Source organism: Symphalangus syndactylus, chromosome 10, assembly GCF_028878055.3.
Source record: "Symphalangus syndactylus isolate Jambi chromosome 10, NHGRI_mSymSyn1-v2.1_pri, whole genome shotgun sequence".
NCBI classification, from domain to species: domain Eukaryota; kingdom Metazoa; phylum Chordata; class Mammalia; order Primates; family Hylobatidae; genus Symphalangus; species Symphalangus syndactylus.
In genome coordinates this window covers 63,937,317-63,959,302 of record NC_072432.2, presented here as the reverse complement: position 1 = coordinate 63,959,302, position 21,986 = coordinate 63,937,317, and the positions used below count along the sequence as shown (strand labels likewise).

The 21,986-nt window shown below is 36.5% G+C and overlaps 1 protein-coding gene across 5 annotated transcripts in view; it reads left to right on the top strand.

Annotated features, from left to right (window-relative positions):
* The window catches only part of MTHFD2L (methylenetetrahydrofolate dehydrogenase (NADP+ dependent) 2 like), a 147,050-nt gene that overhangs the window by 109,268 nt on the left and 15,796 nt on the right, over window positions 1-21,986 (top strand). For 2 of the 5 annotated variants that reach the window (XM_063611181.1, XM_055297340.2), the window contains exon 7: window positions 12,359-12,484. The exons of 2 other annotated variants lie outside the window; for them this stretch is intronic. In XM_063611181.1, the coding sequence (XP_063467251.1) occupies window positions 12,359-12,484 (126 nt within the window). Of the gene's footprint in view, window positions 1-12,358; window positions 12,485-19,252; window positions 19,318-21,986 lie in introns of those variants that run through there. One more of the 5 variants, XM_055297341.2, reaches the window with a different exon arrangement.

Sequence of the window (21,986 nt, the reverse complement as noted above, 5' to 3'; positions counted from 1 at the left end):
TTCATTTACTTATCAAAGAGATTTTCACCTGAAACTGAAAAATATTAGATAAATCAGAAATCTTACTAAGTTTCCCAAGGAGACTATTTTACTCTAATGTTATCATCTCAATTACTTTTGAAATTCTGCATTAGTAATAGACCCTTTCTTTTACCAGAAATAAGTTCATAAAAGGATTAATTAGCTTGGGAGGAAAAAACACAAGTTTTTCTCCATAAGCCTTCTTTGTGCGTTAGTGTATAATTATCTTTATTAGGTAGAATTTTCTAAATGACAATATTATGGGTATGTAACAATTCAATTTTGTATGCTACTCAATGACTCAGAATTTGGGGTTAATATAGTTTATTGGAAACTTGGATAACTAATATGGGAGTTTTGAAAACTACTAAATATCATCATGGGAGTTTACAGCACAAAATGTTTCTGTAAAGTCTAGTAGCTAGTTTTTTATACTTGTAATGCATAATAAATACATTATATATAATAATGAATAATACATAAATAGTGTATGAATAAGTTATATGTACTTTCATTACCTATGTACTTCAGGAATATGTCTGCTGATGGACCAGCATAACATAAAAGCGCTTTGAACTGTTTGAAACTTCAAATTCACAGTCTGATTTCATATCTTCTGAAATATATTTTCTGCCTCAAATCCTCACCAGTATGATACGAGTAGAATTACACAGAAATTTGAAATTATTTAGATCCAGGTTGAAGACTTGTGAAAAGTGTGATGGTGCCTTCGTAAACTCTAAGGCATAATAGCAGAAGGTGTATCGTTGGATATTTCCAGAAGACAGTTAAGTATAGATTATTTTGATCCAAGGAGACACTAAAGAAAACAAAATACAGATCTAAAACTGTAAAACATGTAGCCTTAGGATGCACAAAGATAAAATAGAATTCAAATTTGCTACCACAGAGAATTTACGGACCTAAGGTCCTGAATGAATCTGTATCCCTACACAATGGGGTTTTTAGGTATTCTTTTTTTAAATAGATAAATGTCAATTTTAGTCATTAGCTAGTGGTTTTCTTTTTGGCCAAAATTCATTTTATTTTTTTCTTTTTATTATTATTGTTATTATTATTATACTTTAAGTTCTAGGGTACATGTGCCCAATGTGCAGGTTTGTTACATATGTATACATGTGGCATGTTGATGTGCTGCACCCATTGGTTCGTCATTTACATTAGGTATATCTCATAATGCTATCCCTCCCCCCTTCCCCCACCCCACGACAGGCCCCAGTGTGTGATGTTCCTCTTCCTGTGTCTAAGTGTTCTCATTGTTCAATTCCCACCTATGAGTGAGAACATGCGGTGTTTGGTTTTTTGTTCTTGTGATAGTTTGCTGAGAATGATGGTTTCCAGCTTCATCCATGTCCCTACAAAGGACATGAACTCATCCTTTTCTATGGCTGCATAGTATTCCATGGTGTATATATGCCACATTTTCTTAATCCAGTCTATCATTGTTGGACATTTAGGTTGGTTCCAAGTCTTTGCTATTGTGAATAGTGCCACAATAAACATACGTGTGCATGTGTCTTTATAGCAGCATGATTTATAGTCCTTTGGGTATATACCCAGTAATGGGATGGCTGGGTCAAATGGTATTTCTAGTTCTAGATCCTTGAGGAATCGCCACACTGACTTCCACAATGGTTGAACTAGTTTATGGTCCTGCCAACAGTGTAAAAGTGTTCCTATTTCTCCACATCCTCTCCAGCACCTGTTGTTTCCTGACTTTAATGATCGCCATTCTAACTGGTGTGAGATGGTATCTCATTGTGGTTTTGATTTGCATTTCTCTGATGGCCAGTGATGATGAGCATTTTTTCATGTGTCTGTTGGCTACATAAATGTCTTCTTTTGAGAAGTGTCTGTTCATATCTTTTGCCCACTTTTTGATGGGGTTGTTTGTTTTTTTCTTGTAAATTTGTTTGAGTTCTTTGTAGATTCTGGATATTAGCCCTTTGTCAGATGAGTAGATTGCAAAAATTTTCTCCCATTCTGTAGGTTGCCTGTTCACTCTGATGGTAGTTTCTTTTGCTGTGCAGAAGCTCTTTAGTTTAATTAGATCCCATTTGTCAATTTTGGCTTTTGTTGCCATTGCTTTTGGTGTTTTAGACATGAAGTCCTTGCCCATGCCTATGTCCTGAATGGTATTGCCTAGGTTTTCTTCTAGGGTTTTTATGGTTTTAGGTCTAACATGTAAGTCTTTAATCCATATTGAATTAATTTTTGTACAAGGTGTAAGGAAGGGATCCAGTTTCCGCTTTCTACATATGGCTAGCCAGTTTTCCCAGCACCATTTATTAAATAGGGAATCCTTTCCCCATTTCTTGTTTTTGTCAGGTTTGTCAAAGATCACATGGTTGTAGATGTGTGGTATTATTTCTGAGGGCTCTGTTCTGTTCCATTGGTCTATATCTCTATTTTGGCACCAGTACCATGCTGTTTTGGTTACTGTAGCCTTGTAGTATAGTTTGAAGTCAGGTAGCATGATGCCTCCAGCTTTGTTCTTTGGCTTAGGATTGTCTTGGCAATGCGGGCCCTTTTTTGGTTCCATATGAACTTTAAAGTAGTTTTTATCCAATTCTGTGAAGAAAGTCATTGGTAGCTTGATGGGGATGGCATTGAATCTATAAATTACCTTGGGCAGTATGGCCATTTTCATAATATTGATTCTTCCTATCCATGAGCATGGAGTGTTCTTCCATTTGTTTGTATCCTCTTTTATTTCGTTGAGCAGTGGTTTGTAGTTCTCCTTGAAGAGGTCCTTCACATCCCTTGTAAGTTGGATTCCTAGGTATTTTATTCTCTTTGAAGCATAGCTAGTGGTTTTAAGACGGTATTATGTAAGTGCAGAAAGAGGTCAATCTGAAGCTGGATAGATGTATCCCCAATAATGTTTGTGATAATACCAAAGTTTTCCCCACAAAAATTCTGGCATCTCTTTGATATCTTCAATTTGGGCTTGATTTGGATGCAGAGGTATTGGTAAGTCTACGTCATTATCCAAACTAGCTATGAATAGGGCGTCCTAAGGGATTTTAAGAAAGAAATAATCAGGACATCATTTAATCTGGCAACTCCACTTTCAGAGTATCAAATTAACAGGTGTGGGATCACAGAGGAGGAATGACTGTATTTCTGTTCCAAACCTGGACATAAGGAATGTTTAGGAGTTATTAGAAATGCCCACCACCTGCATAGTATGTTTATTCCAAGGGGAATGTTGAATAAGAATAGAAGAGTTTAAGGCTAATATGATCATACCTATATCAATCAAAAGGTTGTTCTTTTAACATTATAAGAAACTTCTCCTTGTGAATTTAAGGGTAAAATGAGAAACTGGGCATTTGATTTCCTTTAAAGCACTTCCATTCTTACATCCTTCATTTTTTCCCTTTATTTTTAATGTATTAACTTTTTTGTCAGTGTTCTTTCTATTTACAGTATCTGCAAATGTCTTTACCGAGTAACTCCCTTTTCAGGGAGTGTTTAATGATTGGTAATATCTGATTGTTTTATCTGTAGGGGCCTGAATTTGATTTAAGTCTTATTTGAATTTTGTGCCAAGTCCCTTTCAAAATGTTCAACAGGGTGCTAGAGGTCTGGCAGTAGGCTGTTTCCCGTTTCTGCTTTTTCTTGTGTTTTAACTCTTTTATTTCTGACTTAAGGTCATTCACAAGAAAATGAGCAGAAAATGAGGCTTCATCTGAATCAGTGTTTACTTCTGAATTCTGTCAAAATGTGTCAAATAACCTATCCTTGAACTCCCTAATGAACTGACTCTTTGTTTGCTTATGGGACTGAATCAGAGTCCAATCTATGTTCACAGGAATGATTTGGGGGATAGCTTCCAAAAGACATTCAAAATCTATAGCTGGCAAAATCCCTCTGATTTCTTATGCAATTCGGGATCTTTGTATTATGCCTTTTTATCCAGTTCTTTTGTATCTGACCATATGAAGTAATAGATACCGATTTGAGAAGTATGGGTTTTATATTCCTAAAACTATTACTGATGTGTCTGCAAATTTTATCACGGTGAGGCTTTGGGTACATTTTAATAATGGCTTTTAGCTCAGAATGAGATGAAGTCTTAAAATTAACAATAAGAGTTTTTTTCTGTTCTGACAGGGGCTTAACTTTATAAGATAATGCACTTTAGGGGTTTCTGGACAGCCAGAAGAAAGGGGGAACAAGCCAGAAGGAGATGGAGAAACAGGCTGGGAGAAGAAGAATAATAGGATAAAGGCCATTACGTTTGTGTTGAAGTTTGAAGGAATCTAAAAGAGATTAAATATTTCACTTGTATTTTTTTGCCTCAACAAAGGAATCTTTTAAGGGAACAATTTTGAAGTCTGAATAATTTTGGATACTTCCTCAAACACATTAACAATGCAGATCATTTGATGTTTGGAATTTTATTCCTTTATGTTCTAAGGCACCTCTCAAATGTACACTTTTGTTCATATCAAAACTCCTTGAAAATGTCTATTATAATTCTAAATTATCTTTAGTGAAACTAAGCCATTTAGAAAGATAGTAAATATAAGAATTTGTGTTATGGTACAAATACATGTACAAAGAAAGAGTCTGTCAGAGGGGGAATGGTCTTCGGTTTAAACTGAGCTAAGTCCAGCAGAGTCTAGGAACCATTAGGTGAAAGTACCGCTGTGTTCCTCCTGCCTCAGCCCCTCATGGCCTGTTGGCTGGGCCTTCTCCAGGTGCAAACCTCACACATGTGCAGTTTTCACAGACAGTAAGGTTTGGAGAGATTTCACAAGACAGACTGGGAAAAGCACTCATAAGATTTTGATAAGTGACCTGAGGCAAAGTTTTTCCAGAGTTTGCCAAAGTTCAGAGGAACTTTCTGAATTTCTCAGTCCTCAAGATCAGTTTGATTTTTTTTCTTTCTTTTTTTTTTTCTAGTAGAGATAGGGTTTCCCCATGTTGGCCAGGCTGGTCTCAAACTCCTGACCTCAAGTGATACACCTCCTTCAGCCTCCCAAAGTGCTGGGATTACAAGCATAAGCCACCACACCCAGCCTGTCAAAGTCAGTTTGAGGATGGATTTATCTGGTTTACACCCATTCCCTTTCTGTGAACTTTGCTTTTATAGAGATACAAAAAATTGATAAGGATAGAGACATATAGTGTAGTTAATAATAAAACTGATTTCTACCAAGGATAAAAGTTATTCAAATCTGATCAATCAAAGGATTCCTTAAAAAGGGCTTCTTATTCATAGAAGACAAAATAAATGCAGTGCATGGGGAACTTTAAGTAACAAAATATATAAGAGGTCAGACTCAATGTGAGCCATACCTCATCATAACAGTAGGAGAGACCAACAACTCCTTATCCTAGCAGGAAGTTCAATATGCCACAAGGCACTCATGCTTTTTGACTCAAGGTCTTGGATCATGTACAAGATAAGTTCTTGACTAGATCTTTGTGAATCTTTAAGATATTGAATGCTGGTTCCCCAAAAATATCACCCAAACAAGTCAATGATATGACAAATCTTAGTTTATGGTTACTGTAGCATGGGTGAGAACTGCATTGACAGAGCCTTAGTAGCAGTGGTATGCTGAAGCTTGCTCCACCAGCCTGTGAGATTGATTCTGAGCATCTCTTCCCCAATTCATGTTCAGTGAGGTCACATTGGTAGCTTGAAGTCAGCCATGGTAGGACTATTTATGTTATAGAAATCATCAAATTCTACACATCAGAGATATTTTTGCTCCTGGAGAGCCAGTTAAACTTAGTAACATGTTAGGGTGTGGAGGTAAAGTTGAAATATTTATAAGATGTTAAGAGTTTGTTTCAAAGCAAGTCTTTGTTTTATTTTTCTACTTTAAGTTCCAGGATACATGTGCAGAATGTGTAGGTTTGTTACATAGGCATTCATGTGCCATGGTGGTTTGCTGCACCTATTAACCCATCACCTAGGTTTTAAGCCCCGCATAGGTTAGCTATTTGTCCTGATGCTCAACCCACCCCAACAGGACCCAATGTCTGTTTTTCCCCTCCCTGTGTCCATATGTTTTCATTGTTCAACTCCCACTTATGAATGAGAACATGTGATGTTTGGTTTTCTGTTCCTGTGCTAGTTTGCTGAGGATGATGGCTTCCAGCTTCATCCATGTCCCTGCAAAGGACATGATCTCCTTCCCTTTTGTGACTGCATAGTATTCCACAGTGTATATGTACCACATTTTCTTTATCCAGTCTATCATTGATGGGCATTTGGGTTGGTTCCAAGTCTTTGTTATTGTAAATAGTGCTGCAATAAATATATGTGTGCATGTGTCTTTATAATAGAATGGTTTATAATCCCTTGGATATATACCCAGTAATAGGATTGCTGGTTCAAATGGTATTTCTAGTTCTAGATCCTTGAGGAATCACCACACTGTCTTCCACAATGGTTGAACTAATTTATATTCCCACTAACAATATAAAAGGGTTCCTATTTCTCCACAGCCTCACCAGAATGTTGTTTCTTGACTTTTTAGTAATTGCCTTTCTGACTGGTGTGAGATGGTATCTCCTTGTGCTTTTGATTTGCATTTCTCTAATGATCAGTGATGTTGAGCTTTTTTTTCATATGTATGTTGGCCACATAAAGTCTTCTTTTGAGGAGCACCTGTTCATATCCTTTGCCCAGTTTTTGATGGGGTTGTTTGTTTTTTTCTTGTAAATTTTTAAAAATTCCTTGTAAATTCTGGATATTAGACTTTTGTCATATGGTGGATTGCAAAAATTTTCTCCTATTCTGTAGGTTGCCTGTTCACTCTGATGATAGTTTCTTTTGCTGTGCAGAAGCTCTTTAGTTTACTTAGATCCCATTTGTCGATTTTAGCTTTTGTTGCGATTGCTTTTGGTGATTTCATTATAAGTCTTTGTCCATGCCTATGTCCTGAGTGGTATTGCAAGGCAAGTCTTTTAACATGCCTTATGGAGGCTTGCTTAGAATTGGATGATTATAATATGAAAGTTTAGGATTGGTGGATACAAAGAGAGGGTTTTGAAGCAAAGGTTTAAAAACATCCTACAGAATCAGCTGTTTGATACTACCTACTGAAACATCAAAAGGTTTGATATTCATTAAATGAGTTATTCATAAGTTCCTGAGACAAGATCACTTTCCACTTCCGTCTTTCTGAGCAAGAGTTTCCTGGAGTAAGAAAGTTACGTAGATGAAGACAGCTGAATAGTAGAATAATGTTAATATTACAGCTTATAATATATAAGCTATGTGAGCGTAAATGGTTTTGGTTCTCACATATAATGCTTGAGCCCTCAAATTATGTATAAAAATTAAGGATTTGTTCTCATGGAATTATGATAGCAACAACAGAAAAAGTAAAGCTCATAGGAATCATTCACTTGAAATCATTCATTTTCAACACTAACAAAAAGAAAAATATCCGGATTGTGCATCCTAATGGTATATGTCTTTTATTTATCTAATATTTAAATCGATTTTGATTCTGTTTTATCAAATGACAAGAATTTATATTGCATTTGTATACTTGGGGAATTAAACACATCAAGTCTAAGAAATTTCTTTTCAATATCTATAAAAATACACTGATTGAGCAACGATGTGCTTCCAATCATTTGCCTCTACAGGACAGCAATGTAAGTGGACTACTTAGTGTATTTAGCATGACTAAAATAGAGATTTTGCATGTTCGTCATAATTCCAACCATTAAATATAATTTATATAATTTCTGTATCTTCTTAAGTAGAATGAGTGATAGAGCCAAAGGTCAACACAACTTCAGAAATGAATTACTTGGGAAAAGAAAAAAAAGTTTTTTTTAAAATTTGAAAGGACAAAGGAGAATGTTTAAATCATAGAATTGAAAGGCATAACTAATACAGAAGTTTGTAAGTCTGGCAGAAGCTTAGAGAACACCTAGATGCTTCTGTAGTCCCAACACCATAAGGACAGCATGGAGGAGCAAAAGGGGTCCCAGTACCTCTATTGCTTGCATAAGAATGGTGAGACAGAACACACACAAATCAGCCAAAGCAGATTTTTTTTTCACAGATATGCAGCAAGAATAAACAGAAGCCTAGAATCCTTGGTGAGCCAGCTTCCCAAGGCTCAGGAAACTGCCCAGGGTGAATGGAGTCTCATCTGTGCTTGCCCCATTGTGACACAGCTGAGAGAACTCAATACACCCTAGATACCACTTGAATTGCTGAGCTGAAGCCCTGAGGAACATCCCGTTCTAGGAGGGAGGAGGACATAGCCTAGGTTGTACCCAACACTTTCTCTTTGTCTCAAAATGCCCCATTCTAGTTACTAGGATGCCCCATTCTAGAACTAGAATGGTATAAAAAGAAAGTCACTGTTAAGTGGCAGGGGAAAGAGCTGGGGCAGCCAAGGTCATCTGGGGATTTGTCCTCCTACAACTAACCTTCCCAGTTCAATCCCTTCTTTATTTTGAATATTGCTAATAAGGAATAAGGACACTATAGAGTTTCTCTTTGTGGTATATTATATTATCCTTAGAATATTCTTTATACTGAGCTAAAAGATACTCCCTCCCTTTGTGTCTTTTCCTTTCTTCTCTCCGAAACCATATAGAGTAAAATCTTCCTGATTTGCAGTTTAACATATTGAAGAAACTACTATAGTTATTGAGGTTTTCTCGTTTTGTTTTTAGGTGTATTCATTCGTTTGTTTGTTTGTTTGTTTCTGAGATAGGTAGCCTAAGTTCATTTAACCATTCCTCTAGTGCAGAGGGTTTCACTGTGTGGTCAGTGCACTGGTGATGGTCTGTGACTATTTCTTACCCTCTGCAAACTATACGTTATAGGTCTGCAAGAAGACAGGGAGCTTGCACCAAACTATAAATCAACACACCACTTATTTCATTGAAAAATTCTTGCTACAAAACAAAATAATAAAGTTAGCTGAATTAAACTGTGTTTATTGAGATAGTTGCTTTATGTTGTGGCACAAGATTTTATCTTATTGCAAATCAGTAATAAGCAATTGAACCAGCTAGTTTGATAGCAAGTGATAAGAATTTGACATGATTTCTAGACTAGTTCTAATCATTCTTCCCTAGATCAGCCTCTGAAGTACAACCAACTATTCCAGAGAGTTTGCTAAAAATATATTGGAAAATATTACATCCTTGTACCTGGAGACCATCTTAGTTTTGTACTGAGTTTTTACTCAAGTACAGCACTTCATGAGAATTATACATTTGTTCCCATTCAGATTCTTCTTGATGCTTACAATCCATCCTTCCAAAATTACAACCCAGTAGCCATTCTGTCCAATTTGGTGTCATTTGCAGATATGTGCTATGTAGCTACTGGTATCTTAAAAAGCAAAACAAAAAGTCATTTAGACAACCACCTTTAAAAAAATTTTTCCTGAGTCCATGGTTCAGCTGATCAGTTATTGTGACCTTGACTCAGTCATTTCTGATGATCTTTCTGGAGCCTCATCAAGCATCTGCCATCACTGGTTGTTGGCAGGGGGCTGATCAGTCTATTATGGCCTCAGCTAAAGTGACTCAGCTTTCCTCTACGGTACTTGTATCCTTCAGTAGGCTAGATTGAGCTTGTTATCATGGCCATGACGTGGTTCCAAGAGAGATAAGAAGCACACAAGACCTTTGTAAGGATCAGTCCCACCGCTGGCCTAGAGTAAAGCAGAAAAAAGGTGAAAATGGATCTGGAGGAGAACAAAGATAAAACCATCACAATGCCAATGTGTTCTTCCAAATTATTTATTAAAAATTTGAACATGGTATTGACAAATATTTTTCACAGAAGACCTCAATAGACCTTACAAATGCATTGGTCAACAGTTTTGTAATATGTTATTTAACTACCTATGACTCCACCAATAGATGCTTTCATCTAACCTACATTTTTCCATTTATAGGAGTTCAGTGAAAAGTTTTCTAAAATTTGATGCTGTAATTAAGAAATTACCTATCATTTTCTGAACGTAAATGACCATCACTGCATTATTTATAATAGCAAAATAGAAACACTGCAGGAATGAATACATTTTTATGGTAATCCATATAATTAATTAGTTCATATAGCTTCTAATTTTCAAATAAAATGAAATGGGAAAATGCTCACATTTTAATTTAATGACAGAGTGGTGAGATACACAGTGAGACACAACATTAAGGAAATACAAGTTTCATATTTTATATTTAATATATAAATATTTTGAAATCCTAGAAAGGAATACACTAAAAATACTAATACTTATTTTCTTTGGATAGTAAGATAATCGTGATTTTTATTTTCATATTAAATTTTTATATTTTTTCCGAATTTTCTACAGTGGATATATATAGCATCATTATCCAAAGAAGACACATATTTAAAGTTATTTTCCATTTTGTAATTTTCCTGGGAATTAAAATCAAGCTCACACTTTCCTATATTTTAAAAATTTTGCCATTTGTTCATTGCTATTTAATATTCTCTGAGATGTTGTAATAATCAGAGGGAGACTGGGATCTTTGCCATTAGCATAGTAGCTGGACTATAATAACTATTTTATGAATATTTTTATCTTGAACTTTTTTCTGCAGCTGTACTCAATGTATGTCTTCTCTTTCTATTGGATGCCAAGAAGAAACAGGATTTTATGACTATCTGGAGCAATGTATAGTACCTATGTCAGAACCAATAAAATAGATAAGTTCTATATCAGATAGGAAAGCAAGGGAAAAATATATCTCAAACATTGGTGACTCTTCTGTTACATCATTATGAGACTAAGAAAGCTATCCCATAGCTATATGTATGTTGACATTGACCATTTGTTTATAGCCTTTAAACTCTTGCTAGCAGTAAAAATCATGTTACAAGGTGACATTTAAGCCACCTGTAATGCTTAAATGGATAGTACAGGTGCTAGAATGTCTCTAACAATGCAGTGGGTAGGCTTTCCCTGCAAGAGATCTAGAATACGAATGTGAGAACATCACCTACCGACACCATGTCCACTAGAAGCATTGTGATAGAATAATAAAGATGATCACAGAGTCTTTGATTCTCCTCCCATTGAGAAGTGGAGTCTCTGTTCCTCCTCCTGATCTGAGTGAACTGTGTTACTTCTTGACCAATATTATATGACAGAAGTGACATTATGCTAGTTTCCCGGTCCAAGCATTAAGAGGCTGGTAACTAATACTTCTTGTCTCCTGCAATACTCACTCTTGGAAGCCAGCTGCCAGACTGTGAGAAACCAAGCCCCATGGAGAGTTCATGCATATGAGTTCCAGTTGACAGCCTTAGCTATGCTCCCAGCCAATCACAAGCATCCGCTGCAACCATGTGAGTGAGTCCTTTTAGCCTGATCATGCCTTTGGATGACTCTAGATTCAGACACTATCTGACTCCAATTACATGAAAGATCCTAAGTCAGATGCATCCAGATGAACTCAGTCCACCCACAGAACCATAAGACATAATAATAAATTATTGCTTTAATCTATTAAATTTGTGGTTGGATTGTTAAATGTTATTTTTTAAAAAACTGGAACATTAACCATTGTTAGCTGGTACTGTTGTATTTGAAACAAAATTTGAAAATAATTGCAGGAAATAGATGGTGGCATAAGATCTCTGTAGATCTATCTTTCAAACTGAAACAGACCAATAGTGAGGAGAGCTTACTATACATTACACCTTTCAGAATCATATACGGACATCGTGATTCAAAGAAACCAAGAAAAAATAAAAAGAAAGCTCAAGATAGCACTTAGCACTGCAGGTTTGGAGTTGATGAGATGCCATTATGAGTATGGCTCTTTACTGTTTATGACAACCCTGGGGAATATGAATTATTATTATCTTCATTCTTTCTTTCCCTCTCCCTTCCTTTCTATCTCTCTCCCTTCCTCCCTCCCTTCCTCCCTTTTTTGCTTTTCCTCCTTCCGATTTCCAAGTTGCTTTCACTGTGCTCCACTCCACCACACCTCAGCAGGAGCCTATCTCATGTCCGCAATCTCCCCATGCCATTCATAGTATGTGACATACAAAAGGATGCTGCTCAAGCAGGTATCTCTGTGATGTCAGGTGAGCGATCTCTGAGGTGAGAGACTAGCTCCTGCAGGATTTCATCCTCAGAAGTCCTTATGTGCTGCCTTAATCATCTTTGTTCTTCTCTCAGATCAGAAATGGTCAATGGCCTGTTTTTAAGGAACAATGTATTACACATACGTGTGTGTGTGTGTGTGTGTGTGTTTGTATTTTTAAAGCCTACCAAAACAGATATATACACTTTTGTTATGCTGAAGGACAAACAACTCTTTTTGTTTTCAGGTATTCCAAAGTTGATTACATCTGATATGGTTAAAGAAGGTGCTGCTGTAATTGATGTGGGTATCAACTATGTCCATGATCCAGTGACAGGAAAGACAAAATTAGTTGGAGATGTGGACTTTGAAGGTAATAAACCAATATCTTTTGATAGGTGAAGAAGATAAAAAAATTCCACCTTACATATTTTAAAAATAGAGAAGTTTCATTTATGGGGGAATTATTAACTTATTAATCATCACCTCTTTCTTCTGAGGGAAAAGAGTTTAATCAGACTTAAATATTTACTTTCTCCCTCCCTCTCTCTTTCCCTCCCTTTCATCCTTCCTTTCTTCCTTTTCTCCCTCTCTTCTAATTGTATCATTAATATTTGGTTTAGGGATCAAATTTTTTGTAGTACAGTTTTTATTGATAGAATACAGCTGGGCTTTTATAGACCTGGGCATAGTTTTGAATTTTGGGAGTTGACATCTTACTCTACGCTTAGTCAAATATGGTCTATGCTCAACCAATTCACTCTTAGAGCCAGAAGGCAGCTTAGGGTGTGTCTGCCAGCCCTAACTATATTTCAGATCTAGGTAGTTATCTAGATAATTGAAGTCAGTGTTTTTCACTTGTGTTTTAGAGAGAATAAAGAAAAGGAACTAAGCTAAAGTTTTTGTGGTCAATGAAAGGTACAAGGCAACAAATGTGTAATAGTAAAAAAAAAATTCTAACCCAGTCTTCTCTTTACAAAAGCAGAAACTGGGCCCCTGTACTTCTAGATGCCTGACCCTCTAATCTGATTTTGCTTCCATTATCTTTGTCATATATTTACCTGCATTCAGATTTTCAGTGTAGCCTGGGCGTCTTAGATGTCTATGAAGGCATGAATATAGTAAAGTAAGTGGTGACATTTTTATGTTAGAAATATTTTTTGTATAAGACTGACTATTCTGGCCAAAAAATACAGTGCCACATCAAGAACTTTGTTAGTTATAGGTGTGTCCTTCTTACAGAGAAACTGAAAAGAATAGGTGATGCCATTTTAAAAATAATTTAGATTTTGGTTTTTCACTTAGAATCTGGTCATCAGCTGATGGTTTACCCAAGTTCTAGGATATTGTTGAATAAAATAGAAAATGCAGGTAGTTAGAAGTGTCCTAGGGTACTGGCCCTATATATGTGAGATTCTAAGATACATCAGGGACCGTAAGCCATTTGAACCTAAAAGAAAAAGAAAACCCTAAGGACACATATGTGCAACAATGCGTTCTAGAGACAAAATGGTGTAAATAAGAGCAGAGTACAGATGTACCTTACCAAAGAAAACACTGCTGCCCTCATTGGCTCTAATACATAGGGTCTCTGACATGGTTGGAACTGTATTCTAGCAGGGATGGCTCTCAACATGAACATGTGTATCTGTATGTATATACATATGTCTGTGTGTGTGTTGTGTACATGCTGAAATCACTAGGGAATGATCTCATTTATTTATTTAATCTTTCATGTTCAATCACTTAGGTCAGAGATGAGTAACTTATTTGAATTTCTCAACTTGAAAGAGTAAAGTGCATTTTATTTTAAAACCCGGCCTTATTTGTTTTCTTTACTGTCATTCTGTTTCTTGTAACATTATAGTTATACATTCATTGCAAAATTGCCACATTTGTGATGCACCCAGATGGCATTGACAACATGAGATAACCAGCTTGAGGCAAGAAAAGCAGGGATGTTTGCAGTTCACAGCCTTGACTGCCTGTAAGGCAAGCTTACCCAGCAGTTCAGTTCAGTGCATTTTATAAGACTCTTCTCTCATAGAGTATTTTTTTGGTCTCATATCACTTCCATGCTTTCTTCTTTTTTAAGTAAGAACGTTTTTTACTGAAAGTAAAAAGTATTCTGAAAGCAACTTTTACATGAGCATTTTTGGTGGGTGTGTATGCTTAGTAGCACATATAGATACTCACTTCATGTCACATGAAGTCTAACTTGTTAATGACTATTAAATCAAATTGTAGTTCTATGTATATAAGTATATATAAAAATTTTAAAAGGAGATGGAAAAGAGACAAAGATAGGAGACGAACAGGGCTGGGAGACCTAGCCTGTTGCCCTATAGCTTTGCCACCTCACTAGCTGTCAGTGTTATCAGTTAAATGATAGCAATTATATTAGTGGCTCCATTCAGCTCTACTGTTTGGGGTATCTTGGACATCCAACAGAGCATTACCAAACGATCGCGTAAAAGCACAGAAACTTTCACCTGGAAGGTCGAGCTTTTCTAATCCTATCATAAAAAATACCCATATGATTAGTTGTATCTAGCTTGCCAGCCTGCTGGTTCACGGAGCCAAAGTAGTAATGAGGACATGGACTTGGTAAAGAAGGCCTTGCCAGTGAGGCCATGACTCAGTCACCCATAGGAGCAGGCAAGTGATAGGTTGTGACATGTTGCTCTTCAAGTTGTTCATCAGGACTTAACCTGAGGTGAGGGATGATCCCCCAACTGAGAGGGAGGAACTTTAAGATGAGTTATGCCACAAAACTCCTAAGTAACATTTGGCTTCAAATTGCCACAGGGAAAGTGTGGTGGCTTCTTTGTGAGTATCGGTGAAAAGTTTCACTATAACTATAGCCAAGATAAACAAAACAGATGTAGATAAAATCAATCGTTGAAGGAAATCATCCTTGTAGAAATCTTTGTTTCGTTAGTAAAGAAAACTGGGTGACCCAGTTAAAGTAGATAGCATTGATGGGAACGATTTATCCACATAAATGAACAAAATGGCTGTGATGGAAAGGATGACAATGTCCCAGAGGATGTAAAAAACTTCACATTAAAGGAACCTGCAGTGATATTTCATGCCACTGGAAGGACAAAGGATAAAATGTTGGAAGCTGATTCATACTTAGAAAGGAATCTGCCAGTTCACCAAGGCATAAAAAAGATGCTTGCTCCTTCTAACTGGTGTGAGATGGTATCTCATTGTGGTTTTGATTTGCATTTCTCTGATGGCCAGTGATGATGAGCATTTATTCATGTGTCTTTTGGCTGCATTAATGTCTTCTTTTGAGAAGTATCCGTTCATATCCTTCACCCACTTATTGATGGGTTTTTTTTTTCTTGTAAATTTGTTTGAGTTCTTTGTAGATTCTGGATCTTAGCCCTTTGTCAGATAAGTAGATTACAAAAATTTTCTCCCATTCTGTAGGTTGCCTGTTCACTCTGATGGTAGTTTCTTTTGCTGTGCAGAAGCTCAAAAATCAGGAAACAACAGGTGCTGGAGAGGATGTGGAGAAATAGGAACACTTTTACACTGTTGGTGGGACTGTAAACTAGTTCAACCATTGTGGAAGTCAGTGTGGCGATTCCTCAGGGATCTAGAACTAGAAATACCATTTGACCCAGCCATCCCATTACTGGGTATATACCCAAAGGATTATAAATCATGCTGCTATAAAGACACATGCACACATATGTTTATTTCGGCACTATTCACAATAGCAAAGACTTGGAACCAACCCAAATGTCCATCAATGATAGACTGGATTAAGAAAATGTGGCACATATACACCATGGTATACTACGCAGCCATAAAAACTGATGAATTCATGTCCTTTGTAGGGACATGGATGAAGCTGGAAATCATCATTCTCAGCAAACTATCACAAGGACAAAAAACCAAGCACCACATGTTCTCACTCATAGGTGGGAACTGAACAATGAGAACTCATGGACACAGGAAGGGGAACATCACACACCGGGGCCTGTTGTGGGGTGGGGGGAGGGGGGAGGGATAGTATTATGAGATATACCTAATGTAAATGACAAGTTAATGGGTGCAGCACACCAACATGGCACACATATACATACGTGACAAACCCGCACGTTGTACACATGTACCCTAAAACTTAAAGTATAATAAAAAAAAAGACTTTAAAAAAAAAGATGCTTGCTCCTAATCATCAATTGTATGACCAAAAGAAGGCAAGCACCATTCAAACTATGCTTTGCAACATGTTTACAGAGAAATAAAACACTTCAGTTCTCAATGTTTCCAACATTTTAAATTGCATTCGTTTTTTAAATATTCGTTTAATTTTGCTAGTAGTTACTAGTGGTTTTACTATTAATGAATAGTAGTTTTACTATTAGTTTTACTACTAGTAAATAGTAATATTTGTTTTACTATTATCAGTAATATTAATTTTACTACTATGTTTAATCCCCTATACATTTATAAACCACAGTAAGGGAACTTTTAATGTTTTGACAAAAAATTTTTAAAGGTCACTAAACAAATATAATTTCTCCCATTGACTATTAAAATTGCTTTGCACTGTTTCAACAGTCATCTTCATGGTCTTACACTACTGTGAAAACTGAGCACTGCCTGCATTTTTCTCTGTGTCCGATTAAATCTTATGAAATTAGTGATCATATAGTTCAAATTCATATCCAATGCCATAATCACTTCTACATGATTATTCAGTTGTTCGGTTACAGTTTCTCACTATTATTATTACTGTCCAGGTAGGTTGTTCACTGTGGAAGGTAATGTTTGCTAAGCACCTTGCCAACCAGTATGTTCTTTTCTTCAACATACATCCAAGTGAGGCCTTTCCTGCAATGACATGCCTCTCTGGATGTCTTGGGAAATAAATAGGACCTTAAAGTTATTACTAAATTGAAATGCTGTTTTGTTTTGTATTGATTTGCAATTACAGAAATTGACAGTTCATCAATATGTCCAGCTTCTGACAAATGCTTAACATTCCTCTTCTATTACTTGAACATACTTCCTCCCTCCTAACTTGTGACATTAAAAGAAGAATCAGTATTTAAAAGCATGTGTGGTAACATTATTTTGCATGTCTAAGAATTGTTTTTCATTACTAATAATCATGCAGTGATTAATTATTCATTTATAAGTTTATATTTGCTATATAGATTATTACTTTTTTACACTTAGGTATACCTACTTTCACAGGCAATTTTTTAAACTATTTTCTATTGTCGCTTTGAAAGAAACTTCATACATTTCTGACAAAGAAGGCTGTATTCTCAAAAGATAGAAATGAGATTATGTGCTATGAGTAGTAAATAGCTTCTTATGAATAACACATTGGAAAATAGTATGTAGTCCTAGACTCAAAAACTCGTAATTATACTGTTCTTAATTCATCGAATGGATTTGGTCAGCTAAACAGTCTTATTAATGACTTCCATGCTGTTAATTCAATTAACCATGCTCTTATGGGTGAGTTCTTGGGCCTCATTTATTTCTCATAGCTAATGCAAAGACATTTCTCTACCCTTTTGAAGCTTTAGTAGCTTTGCTTCAATTTTATGATGCTTCCTGCAGGGATTGAGGTGGAATAAGAAGAACTGGAGTGTCTATTCCCTTTTGCCTGCCATCTCTCCTCCCTGTATTCCAACTCTGACAATGCCTTTCCACTCATTGGTTTATAGTAAAACAAGGAATAAAATAGACAGGAAAGAATTGGTGTTGTAAAGAAAGCGAAGAGATAGGAAAGAGAAATGATGTGTAGGCATTTTTGTTAAAATAAAAATAGATGAGGTTAATGTCTAAGAGTGACTTTCCTCTCTCTACTGTCTTAATATAATTGGATAGTAAAATTTAAAGTGATAAGTCTTTGTAAAGATGATAAGTCTAATGTAAAGGAACATTATATTGTTGATGAAACTGGTTTAAATTACAAAAGTAAAGAAGTCACACTTTATAGAAAAGAATGTCTACTCCTCTAGCGCAACTGACATTATCATTATATTTTGTACTAGAGTTGCTTCCAGGTATTTTATGTATGCATCAACCATATAGTTTGAGGAATATATATGACTTATGCACTTAAACTTGTTTTACTGATTTGCCATGCTGAGGTTCTGGTTTGTGGTTATGTTCAGTGCATATATCATTATTTGGGTCATCCTTTTTCTATTGTTAAACTCTTAGGTTGTTTCCATTTTTTCCTTTTAAGTATTATACTTGAGTATAGGTGAAGGACTATAAGAAAGGGAAACCAAAACGCATTGACTCAAGATAATTTGGCTAGCCAGACGTGATGGCTCACACCTGTAATCCCAGCACATTGGGAGACCGAGGAGTGTGGATCACTTGAGGTCAGGAGTTCGGGACCAGTCTGGCCAATGTGGTGAAACCCCGTCTCTACTAAAAATACAAAAATTCGCTAGGTGTGGTGGTACACTCCTGTAATCCCAGCTACTCAGGAGGCTGATGAAGGAGAATTGCTTGAACCTGGGAGGCAGAGGTTGCAGTGAGCCCAGATTGTGCCACTGCACTCCAGCCTAGGTGACACAGTGAGACTCTGTCTCAAAAAAAAAAGATAATTTGGCTCTTTCCCATAAAAATCTGGAATTAGGGAGGCAGTCAATGGAGTTAGGCAGCTATGCTTCATTCAGGGATACTGTTTTCTCCCATCCCACTGTTTATATTAGTTTGCCAGAGATGCCATAACAAAGTACCACAGACAGAATGGTTTAAACAGAAATTTACTTCTTATAATTCTGGAGGCTGGAAGTCCAGGATCAGGGGATTGGTAGGGATGTTTCTGCTGAGGCAACCTTGCCAGGTAGATGACCATTTTCTCCCTGTGTCTTCTCACTGTCTTCCCTCTGTATGTGTCCATGTCCAAATTTCCTCTTCTTAGAAGGTTGGATTAGACCCTATGCTAATAACCTCATTTTAACTTAATTTTATTTTTAAAGACTATGTCTTCCGAAATAGTCACATTCTGAGGTACTGGGGTTAAGACTTCAACATCTGAATTTAGAGGGGACACAATTCATCCCATAACACCGTTCCACCAGAGTGTTGTCCTTATCCACATGGTTGAAGTTGAATTGCCTCCCCATTTATGTTCTCTTCTAAGGAAAAGTGAAAGAGAGAGCCCAGAACAAGAAAATCCATCTTTAACAAAATTGAACTAGAAGGTGCATGCATCACATCTGCTAGATTTCTACGGACCTGAATATAGTCATGTGTGGAGTACAAGGGATGTGGAATCCATAGTCTTTGAATGGGAGGCTACACTTTGGTAAATAATAATCTACCCTTTACATAAGAACTTGAAGACTAATCTCTCACTTAGGGTAGAAAAGAAAGATATTTATTTATCTAACATCCACATATCATTCAGCTTACCTATCCAAAATTCATTTTGTTCTGAAAAACCTCAGGGGACAATCTCGTCACTGTCTGATTGCTTTCTAATTGGTTTCAAAGCATGCTCCACTTACTAACTTTTTTCTGGGGTTTTGGTGAAATCCTAGTGTCACTGAAGACATATCTTGACTCAGGTCTTACCCTGAGCTTTCCATGGATCTTAGATACACAGATTTGCAATAAAATTTGTGCAGGTAATACAACCTCACCTAAATGTCTTTAATTCTAACTAAACTGTTTATTATTCAATCATTGATAGAGATTTGATACTTTTTGACCATGTTATACAATTTTGAAAATTGTGTCAGGTCCCTTTGTGACTTTCATTTTTTGTATCTCTATCTTCACTGGCTTATTTTCAGTCTCTTGATTATTACTGTTTTTAGTATAGCCCTTCAGATTCTTCAAATTAGGTTCATTCATTTAGTTGTTCAATGCTATTGAGCATCTGCTATGTGTCAGGCATGTTTATAGGCACTTGGGATACAACAGTGACCTAAAGAGACAAAGTACTTACTCACCAGTAGCCTCCGTTTTGGTTATAGGAGACAGATAATAAACAAATACATACATATCTATATAACAAGGCGGTGTCTTAGTGATACAAAAATAAAACAAGATAAGAGGGCTAGAGAATGGCGGCATGGAGTTTCTTAGAAAAGGTGGTCAGGGAAGGCTTATGGTAACCTGAATAAATGAAGAAGGGGTTCATGTGGACAGATGAGGGAGCAGCATTCCAGGCAAGTGGAGCAGCAAATGCAAGACCTTCGGGGGCCTGGTTGGCGGTTTTTATGAGCTGCAAGGGGACCATTGTAACTGAAACAGAAAGGAAGTGAGTGATAGAGAATAGTCAAAGAGGTAGCAGCAATCCCATCTTATAGACCAAGGAAGGATATTTGAATTATACTCTAAGGCAATGGAAATCCATTGGAGGGTTTGGGGCAAAGAAATGACATTTGACTTATATTTTAACAGTGTCACTCTGGCTACTGAATGACACATAGGCCGTATAGATGTAAAGCCGTAAATAGGGATACCTATTAAGAGGCTATTTTAATTATCCAAGTAAGAAATGATGGGGCATGGACCAGGTTGTAATGGGTGAAGATGTTAAGAGGTGGTTAGATGGTAGATATAATTTTAAAGGAGAGTTGGAATGATTGGTTAAACAATTAGATATGAGGGAAAGAGAAGAATCAATCAAGTATGACTCAAAGGATTTGGGAATAAGCAAGAGTGGAGGTGCCAGTTCTGGAATCCTCTTGAGATGAATCTTAAAGGTTCAATGAATTTTACTCAAGTATGCGTATTTAGGGTAGATAATGGGCAAAAGAGAGGAAGGGGCTCTTTCCTGGTGGAGGGAACAGAGAATCAAAGGAAAGGAGGAAACATTACAAAAGTCTTTATGTGCTCAATAGCAGGCCCAACGTGGTCTGTTGAAAGAAGGAAGTATGATACTGTATACAATTGTGAATTTTCCCCAAATATCTGGTGCCTTATTTTGAATTTTTCTTTTTTTTTCTTTTTTTTTTTATTATTATACTTTAGTTTTTAGGGTACATGTGCACAATGTGCAGGTTTGTTACATATGTATCCATGTGACATGTTGGTTTGCTGCACCCATTAACTTGTCATTTAGCATTAGGTATATCTCCTAATGCTTTCCCTCCCCAGCATTTTGAATTTTTCAAAAGAATCTCCACCGGGAAGGAAATCTCCCCTATAAAGGGACCTTTTAATTTGAGACTCCATCTGGCCAAACCATTCCTCAAAATTCCAACATATAGTCAATATGTCAAACATAAGGTCAGGAAAGGGTCTGGAATTACAAAGAAGCTCAGTATCATTCTCCTAAGAAACTACTAGAGATGGGGTGAAAATCCCTGGAATGCTTTGTAAGCAGCTTTCCGTCTGTGTTTCCTTTTAATGCTTTGCATTTGAAAGTTTGGATTCATCTTTCACTCCCTGCTCTTTTTGTATTATGTCCAACCTTTCATAAAAGACTATGCTTTGGAGTCAAGCTAACTTGGGTTTGAATCCCAACTCTACTGCTTAAAACAATTATGATCTTAGGTAAATCATTTCACCACTCTGAGACTCAATTATATCATCTGAAAAATTGTGATAATAATTTCTGTATTATGAAGTTGTTGTGAAGATTAAATGAAATAATCACCTTACATAAGCTAGTTAATGTAGGTGAATTGCCAAGCATAATGTCTGGTGAAAAACAGTGTGTGTGTGTGTGTGTGTGTGCGCGTGTGTGTATGTACGTGCGAGTGCACATTGCTCACATTTTCTTTCCATTCCTACTAAACTACTAATCCAGAAGTATACAACTTCACACTTCAATTACCATCAGCCTCCTCATTACTTTTCTGGCCTAAACTCTCTTCCAGTGTAGTCTGTTCTTTGCCCAACTTTCATGTGAATCAACTTTA